Raw genomic sequence first — 21,529 nt, 5'->3', positions numbered from 1 at the left:
TCTCTGGTGAGATGAATCCTTTATATTTCTTGAATAGTACATATCACATGATTGTGAATTACATAAACAATAAATGTGAAATCCAGAGGCAACTTCTTCTTCGACAGAGTAGATAATTTGTTCTTGAAATCTTAGAACTGTGGAGAACGTTCTTCGTTTTCAAGATTTCTATCAAGAACATTCTGTAAGACCCATTATCATTTGTCTAGAATATGATAATTGGACCCTTACACCTTAATAAAACACAGGTAATTAACAATGAATAATAAATTAGAATCACCATCATAACTGAAAACTACATTCAGAAATATAGTTTACAACATGTTTAGTAGATTCATAAAATATTACATCTTGAAAACAAATTGCGATTGTCTGATTACATCATAAAACAAAAGATCAAATTCTATGTCCAGGAGTTTGGAACTGATCTTCTGATGCTACTATTCATGTCTCATGTTCCTCCAGCTGCTAAAAAAAACAATAATAATTGGGATGAGATAAAATATCTCAATGAGCTCTATAAATAAGAGGAAAACAATCTCAAAGAATTTCTTTCATAAAAGTGTATAAAACATACAAAAGTAGTTATACATCTCAAGAAGAAAAAAAACAATTATTATGATAATTATTATTATACATGTCTATTTATATACAAGGGCTCCCCAGGGAGACACACTTGGTCGGATAAACTGTTCGGTTATCAAGTCCTCTAATTGGTTTTTCAACTCACTCAATTCTAATGGGGACATCCTGTAAGGGGCAATGGAGATTGGTCCTGTTCTAGGGACCAAATCTATTGAGAACTCTACTTCTCTTTCAGGAGGCAAAGATGTCACATCCTCTGGAAAGACATCCTCAAACTCACTGACTACAGGAATATTGGACAAGTCCATTTCAGACCCTGAGTTAGAGGATAGTAATAATAATACTCCTTGAACCCCATTCGTCAGACATTGGAAGAGTATGGAACTGTTGGTCAAGGAGCGGTATTTGGTTTCCTCTGGTTGGGGAATTCCTGGAGGAATTATGACTTTCCTACCATGGCAAATCAAAGTTACTGAATGATCAGACATCCAATCCATTCCTAATATGATGTCCAAGCCCTTAAGGGGCAAACAGACTAGGTTTATTGGAAAAACTCTATCAAACAGAGTGATTTGACACTGGTGACATACTAAGGAGGTCTCTATTGAATTCTTAGATGCAGTGCTTACAATTAAGGGATAAGGCATTTCAAGTACAGGAAGATTATGTTGCAAAACAAAATCAGAGGCGATGAAAGAATGCGATGCACCAGTGTCAAACATAACAATGAAAGGAATTTCATTTATGAATCCAGTGCCAGTTATTAGATTATGATTCATACCTTTCTTTGCACTGAGAGCACAGACCCTTCCAGTGTTAGACTTGTTTGGGTTGGACTCTGCTTGTTTTTGGCGTATTAGGCAAAAGGGAGCCATATGACCAGGCTGTTTGCAGTAGTAGCAGACTTGTTTTCCAACCAAGCACTTTCCCCCATGATCTCTGCCACACTTAAGACACTTCTTTGCTCTTGGGGAACTGGATGTCTGCACTTGTTTTCCCTTTCCTTGGGGAGTCTTTACCTTCAATTGTTGACCAAATTTTCCAGACTCTTTCTTTTGTTGCCACTTAACCTGTCTCTCCTCTTGTACCTTCTTTAAATTATCTTCAACAATGTAGCTCTTGTGTACAAGAGTAGAATAGTTAGTAAGCTCCATATGGCCTATGTTCCCTCTGATTTCAGGTCTCAATCCCCATTCGAATTGGTTTATCTTCCATTCTTCTGTGGGTGCATATTGAGCATGTGGAGAAAATCTAGCCAATTCTTCAAACTTAACAACATACTCTGCAACAGACATGTCTCATTGTTGCAGGTGCACAAACTCCAACTCTTTTTGTCTTCTGGCACTTTTTGGATAATACTTGTCTAAAAAGGCCACCTCAAAGTGTTCCCAATTCATATGGGTTCCTTGAGTCTGAAGATAAGTCTTTGCACTCCTCCACCAATACTCTGCCCCACCCTTTAGTAGATGGGCAGCAAATGCCACTTTTTGTTCTTCAGTACAAGGCACTACTTCAAATGCCTTTTTAATCTCATCCAACTAAGCTTGAGCCTCTAAGGGATTGCAGCTGCCCTGGAATGTTGGAGGCTGCAACTTAAGAAAATCATAAACACCCTGTTGACATTTGCAGTGCTATCTCTTTGCATTGCCATTTGTTGTACCAGATTATGGGTAGCCGTTGCTTGCATTTGAAAAGCTTCCATAACCTTTTCCCATAGTTCAGCAGTGGGTGGTGGAGTCATACTATCTTCAGGGGCAAGATTCCTCCTAGATCATTCAGCCATAATTCTGCATACCATACACAAAATACTAAGTTGATCAGACTTAATATTAGGTGAAATGATAATTAGAATGTATAGTAAAACAAAGACATTCTAATTCCTAACACATAATCCATAGTCCAAATGAATCGACATGGCTCTGATACCAAAATGTAAGACCCATTATCATTTGTCTAGAATATGATAATTGGACAAGTTGATCAGGCTTAATATTAGGTGAAATTATAATGAGAATGCATAGTAAAACAAAGATATTCTAATTCCTAACACATAATCCATAGTCCAAATGGATCGACATGGCTCTGATACCAAAATGTAAGACCCATTATCATTTGTCTAGAATATTATAATTGGACCCTTACACCTTAATAAAACAGAGGTAATTAACAATGAATAATAAATAAGAATCACCATCATAACTGAAAACTATATTCAGAAATATAGTTTACAACATGTTTAGTAGATTCATAAAATATTACATCTTGAAAACAAACTGCAATTGTCTGATTACATCATAAAACAAAAGATCAAATTCTAAGTCCAGGAGTTTGGAACTGATCTTCTGATGCTAATATTCATGTCTCATGTTCCTCCAGCTGCTAAAAAAAAATAATAATTGGGATGAGATAAAATATCTCAGTGAGCTCTATAAATAAGAGGAAAACAATCTCAAAGAGTTTCTTTCATAAAAGTGTATAAAACATACAAAAGTAGTTATACATCTCAAGAAGAAAAAAAACAATCATTATGATTATTATTATTATACATGTATATATATATATATATATATTATTCTGAACAACATATGCATGACCTCAAATCTTTTCCTTTGGAATAAGGAAAAGTCGCCCAATATCTTAGTGTGGGTCACCAAGATATTGAGTCCTGATTGGTAAAGGCGGTCTGACCAAATCCCAATCAACGTCCTGATTGTTCTCCTTTACCTGTTATCCCATGCCTGGAATAACCTAAATGTCCCACCGTGAATAAGGTCATATATAAAACTTGAAATGTTTTGTATAAAATGCCCTTATTATGTCATATATAAAATGCATCATTCATCCATAACAATTATACATAACTTTAGGCGACATACTAAACTCATAATAATTTAATCCTAAGTCCTTAATTCAAAACGGAAATCCTAGTCAAAAATATAAACAACATCTGAGTCATGAAAATAGTAACAACACCAAGTCATGGAAAAATAATAAACATATAAAAGTCATGAATTTAATAATCAGCATAAAAGTCATGAAAAAATCATTTGGATGAAATTTTAAAAACACCTATATGCAAAAATTCCATTTCATCGTACTCTAATTCTCCTAACCCGTATTAACGTAAAATAATTTATTCAAAAATTTCAACCCATAAAATCCTCGTACTAAAAGAAATTAAAGTAACATAACACAATTTCACAAACACATTAGAGACAACAGCAGTAACGAGCATAAATCGTGCTCCACAAGCATAATCACCTTAAATCTAATCAGGCACGAGTAATTAATTTTTTTTTCTTTCTAATATATATAATTCATTCACAAACATCATACCCATAAACAACAATACACACGTCTGATTTATTTTCAATGAAAATCCCTATAGGTTAATATGTGAGTTGTTTTCTTTCATTTTTTTATTTTATTTTATTTTTTTATTTTATTTATTTACTTATTTATTTTCAACTTTAGAAAGTTAAATTCCTATTCTTAACAAAATAAAAAAATAAAAATAAAAATCTTTAATAAAAAGAACTCACTGGTTGTGACAAGGAAGAAGATGATGTTCTGATTAACTTGGTTGTTGAGCTCCCCTTTTGCTTGAATTGTCACCTTGACCCAAGTTCTTCAATTTTGGTTATCATCCTTCGCTGTTGAAGCTGATTAGTTACATTGAGACATGCAAAGTTTAAAAATGGGTTTGAAGACCTTTATCAAGCTTTTGGGTTTACTGATTTGAAAAAATGAAAGGAAATGGGAGGTTGAAAATTTGGGAGGATGAGGGAGGTGGTTAACAGTAACAGGAGAAAAGGGAGAAGAAGAAGGAACGGAAGAATGGAAGAGTAAGAAAAACAACGATACTTAAAATGTAGAGGGGAAATTATGCCATTACCCTTCATTTGTCCAAATATTACAATAATGCCCTTTTTATTTTTAAACAAATAAACTAATTATTTTATTTTTAAACATTAACTTCTATACTTAACAAAACAAAATAGATAGGTTGTTACACATTCTCTGTTCAATCTTTGTATTTTTTCTTCTTTTCAAATGATCTTGCTTCTGATTTATAGCATAGTTTGATCATTGATTGTTGTATTTGATCATCTTCTTCATGAAGGTGCTATCTTGAAGATGAAATAATCATTCTCTTGAATGATTGACATATGATACATTCCTTTTGAGATGATTTCATTATTGAGTGGATACTTATGCACTTTGATGAAGTGAATGGCTTCTTGCTTGTCCACTTATACAATTCATATTCCTTAAACAAAACTCAAGTGCAATCATTAGTAGACCATTATTCATAAAACTTAATCTTTTACTTTATAAAGTTTGTAGTCATTAAAACATAAGTGAAAAAGGTTTTTTCCTCAACACTTACACACTAAGAAACTTACAAATTTGAAACATAAATAATATACAAAATAGAAAAGTTGTTTGCCGCATAAATAGTTGGTTCACAACTCGATTCATTTTCAAACAAATCTTTGTTCAAAATTTCTTTAATTTGTACTCAACCCTTTTTTAAAAGAATTCATAGTCAAAATTCCAACGCTTTTAAGAATGTGCTTAACATTTGAAATCACATAAAATAAAAGCACTAATTTAAATAGGTGAGTATCCAAATGATTGAAACTTGTCATCTTCATGAATAGAAGACTCAAACCTTGGTTTCCTATGTAGACAAGTCTTTGCTGCAGAGATCTCCCACACATACTAGGTTTCATATTTAGACTCAAACCCTTATATTTTAAGAATATAAATCATTTAACAACTTGTATGAAAATATAAGCAATAAATTTTGCACACATTAACATTTCATCACTTCTCAATTTTTTCTATATCTTAGCACAAACTTAACCAATTTGACTAAAATAGCAAACATTGTCATTTGAAGAGACTAATCCATCTATGACTGAAGATAAGGAGGAGGTTACTTCCAGGAGGGATAATTTGGTATAGGGAACATGTGTTGTATTTGGAGGTCACCCTTGTTTCTGTAGTCATTAGTTTTATGATCATATTAGGAATGTATATAAGGTCGTAGTACATCTCTTTAGGTGGTTGTACTTATTTTGTTTTGCAATGACCATATCTATGACATATTTGAAAGTTGACTTTTGTTTGTAGGTCCATGTTCCATTTTATTGATGCGACTATGGGGGATAGCATTCTTGGAGCAGGTTTTCTATCAAGGTGTGTGGCGAGAATACCCCAAGGTATGAGCGATGATTTGATAGGTCTCATAGCCCCAATATATTTTCTGGTTTTGAATATTTTGGGTTTATTGTCTCAAACTATTTTTTCCTACTGTCATGTATGATATATCTATTTATGATCATTTTTCGTCTTAGTGTTGGGATGCATTATTTTATGGAGTTGTTTTAAAATAAAAAAAAACAATGTAGTTCATATTTTTTGAGAAAAAGGATTCCAAACGAGGTATTACATTGCTTCAATTTTTGCACAAATGATGTAAAAAGAAACTTCTTCAAAGGAAAATACCATTGTGATGATAAAAAAAATGGGAAAGGCAGTACAACATCTTGAACCTAAAAGGAAACCTTTTAGGAGAAAATTCTTCAAGTGGACTTACAAGTATTGCAAGAAGTATGGCCATAAAGTTGATGATTTCTATTTTCTAAAAAAGAAACTTGAAAAGCAGGGTACAATTCTAGTATAGCTTGTTTTAAATCAAATGGGGTTGATGTTCCTTCCATTTTTTAATGGTTAGATACAGGTGTAGTTATTCATGTCATGAAATTACACATTTGACGAAACCTTGTGATGTCGAGGCAAAAGTTATCATGGGAGATATAGTTAGACTACCCGTAGTAGAAATAAGAGTTGGTTCCTTGCTTTTACCTTCTATACATACAATAATTATTAAAGATGCGGTTTTTGTACCTTCAGTGAGAACAAATTTGATTTTTGTTTCAACATTAGACAAATGTGGTTACACTTTTGATTTTGGTAATGGAAACTTACTGTTCATTTTAATTCTGCTAATGATGGTTATGGGTTTTTGCATCATGGTTTATATATACTAGATACATCTTAAATATCTTATAATTTTGTTGTTGGAACTAAAGATATTTGGAAAAATGAAAATTCTTGAATGTTATGGCATAGCCGTTTGGCGAACATTTTTAGGCCTCACATCAAAAGATTAATCTCAACTTTTCTGACTTTGAAACTTGTTTTGATTGCCTCAAAGGGATATTTATTGCAAAAACGAGGGATGCGAAAGCAAATAGAAGCGATGATGTGCTGCAATTGATCTATGTTGCTATGTGTGGACCTATTACTCTAGCTGTAATGGGTGGATATAGGTACTTTATCACTTTCATAGATGACTTCTTCAGATTTGGTTGGATAGATCTCCTTCAAGAAAGTCTAGTTCCTTTGATGCCTTCAGATACTTTAAAGCTATCCTTGGATTGAAAATATAAAAAAAAGATTAAGTGTGTTAGTTCTGACAAAAGATGAGAATATAATGGTAGGTATGATGAAACAAGAATAAACCCAAGACCGTTTTTCAGATTTCTTGATGAATGTGGAATTAAGGTTCAATGCACTATGCTCGTTTGTAGCGAGATGCATGATAAGTCGTTCTACGTTGTCTGATTTTCCTTCGGGAGATGCTTCGGAGATTGTTTCCTACATTCTAAATCAAGTACTGAGAAATTATGTGTCTAAAACTCTCTATGAGCTTAGGAAAGGAAAGAAGTCGAGCTTAAAACATTTTCATTTGTGGGGTTGCAAGCCGAAGGTTAGACCTTATAATCTGCAACTAAAGAAACTTGATCTGAAGATTGTTAGTAGATTTTAGAGGTTGTAGATTTTATTGTGCATCTCATTATACATGGATTGTTGAATCTAATCAAACTGTTTTCTTTAAAGACGACTTGGATGGTTGGAGTTCTACGTCACAAACACTCATTCTAAAAGAAGATTGAACTTTTTTTCTTCTCCTTTTTTTCTCTTCCAGCAGGTTTGATGGTTCTATATACTCAGAATAATTACCAGATTCTTCAAGAAAATGATATAGTAGAACCACTGATTAATGAACAAGAATATGATAATATCCCAAATTCGGATACTATTGTTGAATCGAATGATGTTATTAAACTAGTTGGATTGAGCCAATCTCATATATAAAGCACACAAGTCTTCACTTTTTTTATGATTATGCAGTATATCTTCAACAACACGAATTTGGATTCTATGATGATGATAATGACCCCATTACCTTTAATGAAGCAATCTTTTGTTCTCATGCTTTTGAATGGATAAGTGCCATGCATGATGAATTATCTTCTATTTCTCATAATGATGTTTGGGATCTCATGGAGGGTCCTGTTGGTTGCAAAGTTGTTGGGTCCAAATGGGTTTTAAAACCAAACATAATTCATATGGTAAAATTGAGGGGTACAATTCCAAACTAGTAGAAAAAGGTTATACACAAGAGAAGGGTATAAAGAGATCTTTTCACTTGTCTCTACCAAAGATGCTTTCCGAGTTGTTATGACTTTGGTTTCACATTTTCATTCAGAAGACCACCAAATGGATGTGAAGAAAACTTTTTTGAATGGAGAACTTGGTAAAGATGCTTACATGATTCGACCTAAAGGTTTTGCAACAGCAGGAAAGGAACACTTAGTATGCAAACTGAAGCAATCTATCTATGGATTAAAATAGGAATCTAGGAAATGGTATTTGAAGTTTAATCAAATCGTTACTTTTTTTGGTTTCAATGAAAACACCTCATATCAGTGTATTTACTTAAAGACTAGTTGGAACAATTTTATAATTCTTGTTTATGTCGATGATATTCTTCTTGGTAGAAGTTGCGTTGAACTTTTGACTAAGACAAGACTAATCTTGAGTAGCCACTTTAATATGAAGGACCTTAAAAAAGCGTCAACTATTTTGGGGATTCGAATTATCCGTGATAGGCCACGTGTTTCTCTTTGATTGTTTTAGAGAGGATATATTAGAAAGGTTCTCAAGTGTGGCTGCCCATGCATTGCGATATTTGCAGGGCCAAAGATTATATGTTGATCTAAAAGAACTCTGATCAACTCCAAGTCATTGGTTATTCTGACTCTGATCTTTCATGTTGCCATGAGGACCGAAAGTTTACATCTAGCTTAATTTTTATGATGTTAGGAGGATCTATTTCATGGAAGAGTGTTAAGCAAACTCTTATAACTACCTCTACCATTAAGGAAAAATAGGTTGCTTGCTTTGAGGCAACTTATCAAGCTATGTGGCTTAAGAACATAATTTATCGCTTCAGTGTTAAGCAACTCTTATAACTATCTCTACCATTAAGGAAAAATATGTTGCTTGCTTTGAGGCAACTTGCCAAGCTATATGGTTAAAGAACCTAATTTCTCGCTTCAGAGTTGTTGAAAGTATATCTAGGCCACTTGTGATATATTATGACAATACTATTGTCGTTCATTTCTCCACTAACAACTCTTCTTGCTCAAATTATTATGACATCAAATATTTATTTGTGAGAGAAAAAATTCTTGAATTTGAAACTCGAATTGAACATTTTGCTACAGATATTATGGTAGCAGGTTCTATAACCAAGGGCTTAGTCGTTGGAGCTCTTTAGAGGCATGTAACCAATATGGGTTTAGTAAGTCATTTGATATTCTGGATTACTAAGAGTCTGAATTGTTATATTTCAAGTACTTAATTACAATTATTCTCATGAGATATGAATGAGACAACATCAATTTTATGATCATATATCTAAAAGCATTTTAGATGCTAGGACTATTATTGAATTACATACTTTTTAAGGTTTAACTATGTTTTTGGTCGTCGCAAATATTCTTCGTTTTGATTTTAGTCTCTGTAATTTTTTATTTATTTATTTATTTATTTATACTCTTGCAAATTCTAACAAGTTTTAAAAAATTCTTTTATGAATCTTTTTTAGTTAAAAAAATTGGTGACATGGCTTATTTTGGATGAAGTGGCACATGATGACCGTGTAATTGTTGTTAACTAGGTAATATTTAATATTTAAAATTAAAAATCATTTTATTAACTCATTTAATTATTTAATTAAATACTTAAAATTAATTAATTAATTAACCAATTAAATAATAAAAGCTCAATAATCTTCATCTTTAATCCCAAATTTTTTAATAAAAAACTCATTAACCTTCATCTTCAACTCTATTTTCTTTATCTATAAATCACAAATTCTCATATGTGGATCCAAATCCTAAAAATTCTAATATCTCCTTGTTGTACCATTGTATGCACGTATTAGATATATAATTATATGAATGAGGATGTCATAACTTAAATGTTATATTCGGACTATGGTGCAAATCGAAAGCCAAAATCTAGTTGGGAGTTAAGCTTATGCAACAACAATTTTTTTTGTTGGATTGTAGATCCAAGAGACATAATGTATATGATAACACACTAATCACAGGTTTATAACTTAACTTTGTGTAGTGCAAGAAAAATAAGATATTATAATTTTTAGAGTTTAGATTTAAATTTTAGAATTTATGATTTGAAGATGAAGAAATTAGGGTTGAAGATGAACATTGTTGAGTTTTTATTAAAAACATTGGGGTTGAAGAAGAAGATTATTGAGTTTTTGTTATTTAATTGGTTTATTAATTAATTAAATGATTAAATGAGTTAATAAAATAAATTTTAAATTTAAATATTAAATATTGCCTAGTCAAAAATAATTACAAGGTAATCATGTGCCACTTCATCCAAAATTAGTCATGTCACCATTTTTTTTTAATAAAAAAGATTAATAAATAACTTTTTTAAAACATGTTAGAATTTGTAAGGATATAAATAAAAAATAAAAATTACATGGACTAAAATCAAAACAAAAAACATATTTGCAATGGCCAAAATTATATTTAAACATTTTTTTAATTATACTATGTTGATCCATATTCATTATCTTCATGTGAAATATGATTGTATACCATTTTTGATTTTATTTTTTCTATTGAATTAATTTTTTGCATCGTTGATGCATATGTTTCTTCTACTAGTTGGTGACATGTGCTTTTATAAATGATTGACTATTTTATAGATATGAAAATTAAAATATTTTAATAATTAATTAAAGGGATCCAAGTGGGAGAATTTTTTAAATTTAAGAGATTTCTTTAATTAATTAACAAAATTAATTAATAAAATTAAAATTAAAAATACAATTAAAATAATCAATTATATACTATTTATTTAATGCACTTGTTTGATTAATGTTAGTAACAACAAAAGAGTCAATTCACTTCAATCATCTCAACCATAATTTTTAGACGGAGTTGAACAATAAAACTTTTTGGCCAATAAAAAATTTCTTCCTAGAAATCATCTTATCGTGAAAGTAATTAGTTTTCTCCTTATAGATCCGAGAGTTCTCATAAGCTTCAAGTTGTTGCAATTGAAGCTTTCTCTCCAAATCTGCTTTCTCCATCTCAAGGTTACAACTCTTGACCGTCCAATAAGCACGATGCTCTATTTCCACTGGTTGGTGGCATGCCTTACCAAACACAAGTCGATAAGGGGACATCCCTATTGGTGTTTTGTAGGATGTTCTATGAGCCCAAAGGACTTCTTCAAGTCGATGGCTCCAGTCTTTCCTGTTTAGCTGAACCATCTTTTCTAAGATCAATTTGATTTTCTTGTTTGAGATTTCAGCTTGCCCATTAGTCTTGGGATGATAAGGTGTAGAAACTCTGTGCACAACCCCATACTTCCGAAGCAAAACATCCATGGTGCGGTTGCAAAAATGAGTGCCTTGATCACTTATGATGGCGCGAGATATTCCAAACCTGCAAAAAATATTTGATCTGATAAAACCTGCAACAACTTTAGAATCATTAGTCCTAGTGGGGATTGCTTCCACCCACTTCAAAACATAATAAATATTATTATTATTATTATTATTATTATTATTATTATTATTATTATTATTATTATTATTACTACTATTATTATTATTATATCAACAACTAATTTGAGACTGTAATAATAAGAAGTTTATTTTGTTGTTAACGGTTTATGTGAAATAGATAATAACAAACAAGCTATTATAACAAACTTTTGCTACCTAATTATCTATTATTAAGGAGTCAAACAAAACCAAACAAACAATCCTATATGAATTCAATATGTATTCGTTTTATTTGTAACAGCCAAGAGTTTAGTGGGGCAAATATAGGATACCTAGTCAAACCATCTTATAAATATTTCCTGCAACAACTTTAGAATCATTAGTCCTAGTGGGGATTGCTTCCACCCACTTCAAAACATAATAAATATTATTATTATTATTATTATTATTATTATTATTATTATTATTATTATTACTACTATTATTATTATTATATCAACAACTAATTTGAGACTGTAATAATAAGAAGTTTATTTTGTTGTTAACGGTTTATGTGAAATAGATAATAACAAACAAGCTATTATAACAAACTTTTGCTACCTAATTATCTATTATTAAGGAGTCAAACAAAACCAAACAAACAATCCTATATGAATTCAATATGTATTCGTTTTATTTGTAACAGCCAAGAGTTTAGTGGGGCAAATATAGGATACCTAGTCAAACCATCTTATAAATATTTAATTATAAAATAGATACAAAGAAGAAAATAAAAAAACTCAATAGAGAGAACTATATATGACACCGTAAAGAGGAGCGAATGTATGATTGCGTTTGCAGTAGCAGCGTTTAGTAACGATTAACACATACAAAACTTTTTATAAAAGAACGCTTCAAGAGGTGAGTAATCACACCCTTTAAACTTTAATGGTACATTTATTTTGAGAATGTGGGATGGAAAAAGAGTTAGATATTCTGAATGGTATTTTCTTATAAAAAAATATTTTGTCGAAAACCTAAATCTATTAAAATTGGAATTTTATGAACTGTAATAATAGATTATGAATTGATTTATCTACTATTGTTTGTTGAATTACCGTTTTTATGATTGTTTGAATATATATTATTTTAAAAGATTTTTTTTATTATATTTTCTTGAATGATTGTTGTTATTATATATTCAAATGAAAAATTATATTATAAATATGATTTTATGAATATAGTTGTGAAAAATATGAATTATTTGGATCGTATGTGTTTGAGACATATATATTCTTTAAAAGATTATTTTATTATATTTTCTTAAATGACCGTAGCTATTATATATTCAAATGAAATATTATATTATAAATATGATTTTACAAATATGATTGTTAAAAATATGAATGATTTTGATTGTGTGTGATGGAGATGGGTATTGTACCCCACATATTGATGAGTTTTAAACTTCATAAAGAGATGAGGTTTAAACTCCACACGAATGGGTCTTGTACCCCACATATAGATGACTTTTAAACTTCACAAAGAGATGAGGTTTTAACTCCACATGGATGGGTCTTGTACCCCACATATAGATGAGTTTTAAACTTCACAAAGAGATGAGGTTTAAACTCCACACGGATGAGTCTTGTACCCCACATATAGATGAGTTTTAAACTTCACAAAGAGATGAGGTTTAAACTCCACACGGATGAGTCTTGTACCCCACATATAGATGAGCTTTAAACTCCACAAAGAGATGAGGTTTAAACTCCACACTGGATGAGCTGGTGCAACACCAGTGGCCAGTGGTTGTTCAATGGAATGTACAACACCAGTGGCCGAAGCTAAGTCTGCAAAATCAATTTTATTAGTAGAAATATCAATACTAGCACAATGATCAACCTGCAAGGCAGCTTCGATCTCAGCATACACAGAGCACAATTGAGTATCTGTACATAATTCACAAGTATAAGTATCATCAAAACCAAACAATGAAGGAAAATCAGTAGCAAACATATTGGGGTAAATGTCATCAACCAAATTATCAAGCAATTCAATTTAAAAAATATAATGCTCTTCCATGGGGTGTTTGATAGCATCAAAGATGTTAAATTTGACAATGCTATCACCAAATTCAATGGATAGAGTTCTAACATGCACATCAATTTTTGTTCTAGAAGTTTTCAAGAATAGTCTTTCTATGATGATAGGCGCCTTGTTGGACTTACTCTCTCCCTCCATGTTCAGAATGTAAAAATCTACAGGAAATATCAATTCATTAACTCGAACAAGTACATCCTCCACAAGTCCAGCAGGACGAGCATTGCTCCTGTTCGCCAACTGAATGGTAACACCGGTACTCTGTAAAGGTCTAAGAGCAAGAGGGTTAAAAATAGATGTAGGCATAACATGAATGGAAGATCCTAAATCTAACATAGCATTCTCAAATTGACTATTGCATATGGTACATGGAATGGAAAAAGTTTCGGGATCTTTGCATTTCTGAGGCGTGGGTTGAATGAGGGTAGAAACATTTCTCCCCATGTTTATCCTTAATTACCTTTTAACCTTCTCTTGTGTGTGCACAAATCTTTTAGAAATTTTGCATATCTTGGAATCTGTTTTATAGCTTCAAGGAGGGGAATGTTCACTTCCACCTTCCTAAATGTATCCAAGATCTCCTTGTCCTTACCTGCCTCGTCCATTTTCTTAGTCTTCACCGCCCTTTGAGGAAAGGGAAGTGTCTATTTTGCTCAACATCAACAGTTTCAGGTATCAAAGTGTCCTTAGCAACCTTGTTATTTTTCACTGCAGTTTCAGGTACCTTTGGTATTTCAACAACTTTCTCAGACCTTAATGTAATTGCACTAACATTGGAAGAATTTGGATTTACTACTGACTGTGCAGGCAATTGGTTTGACCCATGAGTTTGCAATTGATTAATTGAAGTGGCTAGCTGGCCAATCTTTGTTCCCAAATTTTGAATGGTGGAATTTGTTCTTTGTTGAAATTGGAGATTCTAGACAATCATATGCTTAATGAAGTCCTCTAATAAAGGTGCATTGTTTTGCTGTTGTGAAATATTTTGCTGCTGCTTAGGTTGCTGTTTTGCAGATCAATTCCCCAATCTCAGGTTGCGATGGTTTCTTCCACCAGGATTGTATTTGTTAGATGTAATATCATAGTTGGCTTGAGGATTGCATATATTTGTTGCATATGCTTGAGGAGCATCAGGAGTTGGATCTTCTTACAATGTAGGACATGAATATGTAGGATGCTCTGGAGAAGTGCAAATACCACAGACCACTGCTTGGGTTTTACCTATTGCCAATTTTTTTACTAAAGGTGTAAGCTCATCAAGCCTGCCTTCTAAATTCTTGTGGGAAGAAGCTTGAATTTCATTCACACCCCTTGTCAACACTGTTGAATTGCTTCTAGTTGTAAACTGCTGAGAATTAATGAACATGTTATCAATTCCTTTGCCGCTTCTGGGGTCTTATCGACAAGTGCTCCGCCACTATTATTCGCATCAACCATATTTTGCAGCAAATTGTCACTTTCACTATTTGACTCTGATTCGTTAACACTAGTAGCTCTATTAAGTCTACGACGTAAATGAAATGTCCTATCTATTTCAGGTTCAAGAGAATGCAGATTTACAAAATTAGCCCTAATCATGCATCATCATAACAATACAATGCAAAATCACAATTCTGAAAATTCCAACAATGTCACTATTGCTAAAATTGAAGTGAAAAATCGAAAACCCTATCAAATAGAATCCAAAAAATATAAAAATACCACCAAAAATTTCTAAAAATCAACTAAAGGCAACACAAACTTTTATGGAATTTTTAGAGAATATGAAAAATTAAAAAAATTAAAAAAGGGTCTAAACGAAGGAATTTGAGATTTTGAGCGTTGTGTCCCATAATAAGTCGCTTAAATGGGAGTCCTATTCCTTGATTTTTTCTGATTTTCTGGTGAAATTTCGGGGCAATCCGAGACAATAACTTGAAAACCGGGTTTTTTTTACTAGCAATGTGCCTAGGAGCTAGCACAAGCCTATCCGACCTGTAGAGCAACAAAACACGAAGAAATAATTGTTATGATGGTTAGTAATACTCTAAAACTGGTTAATATAGTTATGAGAGAGTCCTCAACAATGGCACCAATTTGATCCGTTGTCGCACACGGGTCAAATACAATTGATAAAATATAAATAAAGGTAATAACTCGAGTCGTTTCACAAGGACTTCTGATATAATAATATTAATCGAATGGAAAGTTGAAATTATAAAGGGATTTTTTTAGATTTTTGTTTTAACAGATGACCAAAATCCATTTATTCGAGTTTTAGATCTATCATAGATTCTATCAATAAGTTTAATTTCTAATTCGTGATTCTATTCTTATTTGACTATAAAATTGATCAAACATACGTAATGAATCCTATGTAAATTCGGTTTCTTTGACTTGATTAAGCATCACAATCATCAAAATATTACAATTAACAATCAAGCATCATAAAATTATAATTCAATTAAATTAGAAACCGAAACCAAATTCTGTCAAATTAATTTAATCGATCCTACTGAAATTCAATATAAGCAATCAGAATATCAATATAATCAAATAAATAGAGATAGAATCATGAAGCAAAATTGACAGTGTAACCTGAATCTCAAGATGTTGATGAAACTCTGAACTCGTGGATTAATCTTATAAAATTAGCCTTATATGAATTTAAAATAAAAAAGGGTTTATTTCTTGTAGCAATCTGAATCCTAATATTTTATCCCGTGAAAAGAAACAAAACTGCCAATATATATTACTCGATATTGGGCTTTAGGGTTTAAAAACAAGTGACCTGCTATTTAAAACTATTACAAAAGTCCAGATTAAAAAATCTGCAATTTAGGCCCAGTAAAGTTTGGCATTGGGATTTTATTCCAACACAAAAGTTGTAACTCTAATTTTTAGCTTTCCAACGCCTATTTTTATGCGCCAATCCGATATCCAGAGCTCCAGTTATGGCCTACAGAGCGATAAAGGGTTAAAATGCAAATAATAAAATTATAATTATTTTTCGACCAAAAGTTTATAAACAAGCTAAAAAATTATTCTAAGCTATAAAGAGCTTTTAAAGTACCAAACTAAAAATCTAGAAACATGTGCCCAAATCCTATGATCAAACTTCTGCATAATGTTAATGAAAATTCTGGAGATTGATAATCAATATGGAGTCCTAGTCTTTAAACTTTCTAGAGAATGATAATCAATCTGGAAGTTCAGTCTTGACCATTCCCGATGTCTTCCTGATAAATCAGTCTTGACATTTTAAGTTGGTGAACGTTCAAATATGTTTGGTCTTGCTAATTTGTGAACTTCTCTCTTTGTTAGTTGAGTAGTTTCTTTGAATCTGATTATCTCACTTTGTTCCTTGCCAAGTGATGATGATATAGATATAAAATCCATGGGCTAAAACTTCTTTTATTTAGTGGAGATTAATTGATCTTGAATTTGACTTGATCATTCTTGAAACTGGAGAACATTCTCCATTTTTCCAGAATTTGTCAAGAACGTTCTCCGTTCTTGTTTGTTCAGATTTTGTTTTTCATGTTGATTTATTCTTGCGTTAATTGGATCATATCTTTGATTAATACACTCAAACACACATGTTAAATACCAAAATACTTAGAATCATAATTATAAGTCTTATTTAACTTTTGTTTAGTTATCATCAAAACATTAATTTGGGATTTTGTCTCAATGATCTCTCCCTTTTTGATGATGACAAACCTGTTAATTTAAATTTAAATTTAAATTTAAATTTAAATTTAAATTTTGATTCTAATTTTAATCACACAAAGCTTAAAAGCTCCCCCTCAGAAAATTCTCCAATATTTGAACCAACATATAGAAGTAGTCATACAAATGGTATTTATAATCTAAGAAATACTTCTCCCCCTTTGTCATCTAACAAAAAGGTTGGGGAATATAAAGGAAGTGCCAAGGTAGGGAGCAATAACATGAGTATAGTACATATAGTAATCATGTATTTGAACATGCATTCATATATCAAAGAAAATTTCAAGTTTGTAATTAATCATCAAGGATCATAACATGTATGATGATTAAAAATCATTTTAGTCAATATTTACATATGTTAATTTCAATTTTAACATACTCAAAAAGATTAGTTAACTTCAGTATAAAGAAAATGAAGATTTTCTAAAAACTCCCCATGAATATTATGAAATTAATATCCTTTAATATTTCAAAATTCCAAAACACAAGTAAGATGTCTTTTTGCTCGTTGTCCTCTTTAACAAGAAACAACATTTTTAAAATGAACAAACTCATGCTTACTAGTATAAATAGATTCATTTTTCATTTTTTAAAACAAGAGAGAAAGAGCGCATATAAGGAAGCAAAATAAGATAAACGTGACAACATGTCAAATATAATTTCTGTCTTTACAAAACATTCATTTGCTAAAAAAGTTTATATTTATCAAAAATAATCAAAGAGATTTGTCCACATAAAAAATGATTTTAAGGATATAAAGAGGAGAATTTGTAGAAAATGATGTGATATTTTGAAATTATGAAAAGAATTGATGATAATGATTTGAGTTCCCATAAACAATGGAATAGTCATCATGATCAGGATAAACGTGACAACATGTCAAATATAATTTCTGTCTTTACAAAACATTCATTTGCTAAAAAAGTTTATATTTATCAAAAACAATCAAAGAGATTTGTCCACATAAAAAATGATTTTAAGGATATAAAGAGGAGAATTTGTAGAAAATGATGTGATATTTTGAAATTATGAAAAGAATTGATGATAATGATTTGAGTTCCCATAAACAATGGAATAGTCATCATGATCAGGATAAACGTGACAACATGTCAAATATAATTTCTGTCTTTACAAAACATTCATTTGCTAAAAAAGTTTATATTTATCAAAAACAATCAAAGAGATTTGTCCACATAAAAAATGATTTTAAGGATATAAAGAGGAGAATTTGTAGAAAATGATGTGATATTTTGAAATTATGAAAAGAATTGATGATAATGATTTGAGTTCCCATAAACAATGGAATAGTCATCATGATCAGGATATACCTTGATAAGATCCAAATAAGTACTTGAATTTGACAAGAGTACAATGTGAATATGTGCTTCTTCTTACGTGAAACTTGAATATCATTTTTATATTTCAAAGGAAAATAACCACTATAATTACACCTCCAACAACAGCTTTGGTACCATATCCTTCCAATTAGTTCTTCCAATAATTTGACCATGAGGAGATGTTTTTGGAGGAAATGTCAATAGTGAGATATGTGTAGGAGGGCAAAAAATAAATGGTTCAAACTCATTTTAGAAGTTGTTGATGTTCTTCAACCATAAAAGGCAACATATCGTTCTCCAGCTTTTATGAGGAGAATGAAACGAAGATTGTTTATCAATCTCGGTTTCCTTGGAAGCATTATGTTGTTGATGTCCAAAATGTTCTTCTTCATCATTCTTTGCTTTGTTAATGTTTCCAAAGGTTATAGACACTCCAAATTTTTGTAATGAGAGGAGACGTCATACTTTTCAATTCTTGTGTATTGAGCATGTCATGTCCATGTATTAAGTTTCTTTCTTGATTGTTATATGGTGTTCCTACATCACAAGTTAGTAATGATTTTGGTACCCATATTTGTTTGGGTACTTGATGGTTAGTATATCTTCTTTTAGATGATTTTTTAAAACTTGATCTCTTTTTAAAAAAGCAAGTTGATTCGAAGTGGCCATTTTTGGAACAATAGGAACACTTTGTTGTTTGTCATAGATAAGGTTTCGAAATATTAGTTTTAAACAACTTTGAACTTGATTTTGATGAAATTCCAAATCGTTCTCCCTTTTTCAAACTTTATGGAGAAAGTTTTGTTTTTGTTTCAGAACATTCTCCCTTTTGAAAGTTACTTGGAGAACGTTCTCCTTTTTTCAAGTTTCCTAGAGAAAGTTATGTTTTTGTTCCAGAACAATCTTCTTTTCAAAAAATCCTTTTGTTCTTGATTTTTTCATCTATTTTCTTATAGTAACATGCAAATTCTAGATATGCTTTTTAATGTCTTTGAGTTGATCTGGAGTTTTGATTCTATCAAAATAGCTTAGAGAATGATGATGAACTTCTGCAGAATGTTAATGAAAATTCTAGAGATTGATAATCAATTTTGAGTCCTAGTCTTTGAACTTTCAGTCTTGATTATTTTGGATGTCTTCCTGATTAATCTGGATGTCTTGTACATTTCAAGATCGTTTATCTTTCTTGAAATTTTAAGCTAGCGAAGCTTCATATTTGTTTGGATGTATTCCCTTGTGATTTGAGTAGTTTATTTGAATCTGATCATCTCAATTTGTTCCTTGTCAAGTGCTAATGATATAGATGTAAAATCCAGAGGCTAAAACTTCTTTTAAGTAGTGGAGATTAATTGATCTTGAAGCTGACTTGATCATTATTGAAACTGGAGAGTAATCTCCGTTTTTCCAGAATTTGTCAAGAACGTTATCCTTTCTTGTTTGTTCAAATTTTTCTTTTTATGCTGATTTATTCTTGCTTTACTTGGATCCTATATTTGATTAATACACTCAAACACACATGTTAAATACCAAAACACTGAGAATCATAATTAACTTTTGTTTAGTTATCATCAAAACATTAATTTGGGATTTTGTCTCAACATATGTAACATAATGTGATCATGATATCATCTGCTCTCTTTGTCTCCATATTAAGATACACAAAATCAATTACAAGGTCTATTTTTGGACAAGGTTTAATGGTGAATCCATCTCTGAAGATTTGATACAACCAGTTTGACTAGTAGATATTGAATGGAAGTGTGATTCAGTTAATGAATTAGTGGAATAAATCTTTCATTTGAAGAGACTAGACGTAGATACCATGTTGGTGTTGAACCAAGATAACATGGCTATGTTGTTCTTTGTTTATGCTTTATCTGCTTTATTTTCATCATTTGGTTTTAATATGACTGAAACTTTTTTAAAAATCATAAACAATTCACCCTCACCTCCTTTCTTGTGTTTCTTGTTCTACAACATGTAGATTATGTTGATTTACATATATTAGCGGAGCTAGAAATATGAGAAGAATCAACAAAACTAACTATTAATGAATTAGAAGGTGTACTTCACAATTCAAAGACAAGCAATAATGAACTATCTACAAGTCAAAGTCATCATGAACCCAAACTTGGATGGAAATACAATTCTTCACATCCAGACTATCTGATCATAGAAAATTTAAATGATCATCTAAAGACCAAGTCTACATTTAAAAAAAAAAAAAATCTAAGTTTGGACTTTTGTCTAAAATTGAACTGACAATAATAGAAAAAGTTGTATTAGATGATGGATGGATTATGGCCATTCAAAAAGACTGCAACATAGTTTGATAGTCGCTTTCGTGTACCTCGAGCAATTTGTAGGTTTTCAGGTTGCGTTGAGAAGATTTGGCTTGTAGAGTCAAGGTGTTTGTGTTCCTAAAAAATTGTGTACGTTTTAGGTAATTTTGAGAAGATTGACTTGTAGGGTCAGGTATTGTGCAATTCAGGTTTTGAATTAGTGGATTAAATTCTTCTGTGTGAGGGGACTAGACGTAGCTACCAAGTTGGTGGTGAACTTAGATAAATTCTTCTGTCTTTGATCACTTAACCTGATCGCTACTATTTTTATTCTAAGTAAGTCACCAAACCTGAATTAGTTTTAAATAAATTAACAAAAAGAATCCAACTTAGTAAAAAACAATCCAACACATTTTCTCGTGTGTGCACTTTCAAAGAGTAGTCAAGACAACTACCATAAATATAGAATAGGATGAGGATAAAGCATACTCCAATGAGAAAGAAGCAACCCTCATTTCGAGGAAGAAACATAAGGTAACATCCACCTTTAAGCACATTCCTCTAACCATATTGGTAATGGTTTGGTAAAACTAGAAACCTCCACACCTTCTACCCAAAAA

General features: G+C 31.3%; 1 protein-coding gene across 1 annotated transcript; it reads right to left on the bottom strand.

Moving 5' to 3' along the window:
- Positions 1-641: 641 nt before the first annotated feature.
- Positions 642-1,880, bottom strand: LOC113788023 (uncharacterized). The gene has a single exon (XM_027337304.2). It carries the CDS (start codon positions 1,878-1,880, stop codon positions 642-644), a length of 1,239 nt encoding a protein of 412 aa, XP_027193105.2.
- Between the last annotated feature and the right edge of the window lie 19,649 nt (positions 1,881-21,529).

This window comes from Cicer arietinum, chromosome 1 (genome assembly GCF_000331145.2).
Source record: "Cicer arietinum cultivar CDC Frontier isolate Library 1 chromosome 1, Cicar.CDCFrontier_v2.0, whole genome shotgun sequence".
Lineage (NCBI taxonomy): Eukaryota > Viridiplantae > Streptophyta > Magnoliopsida > Fabales > Fabaceae > Cicer > Cicer arietinum.
This window is presented reverse-complemented; position numbering and strand designations above follow the sequence as displayed.

Excerpts from the sequence above, each read along its gene's own strand:
- LOC113788023 (XM_027337304.2), bottom strand. The coding sequence starts at position 1,880 with ATGTCTGTTGCAGAGTATGTTGTTAAGTTTGAAGAATTGGCTAGATTT.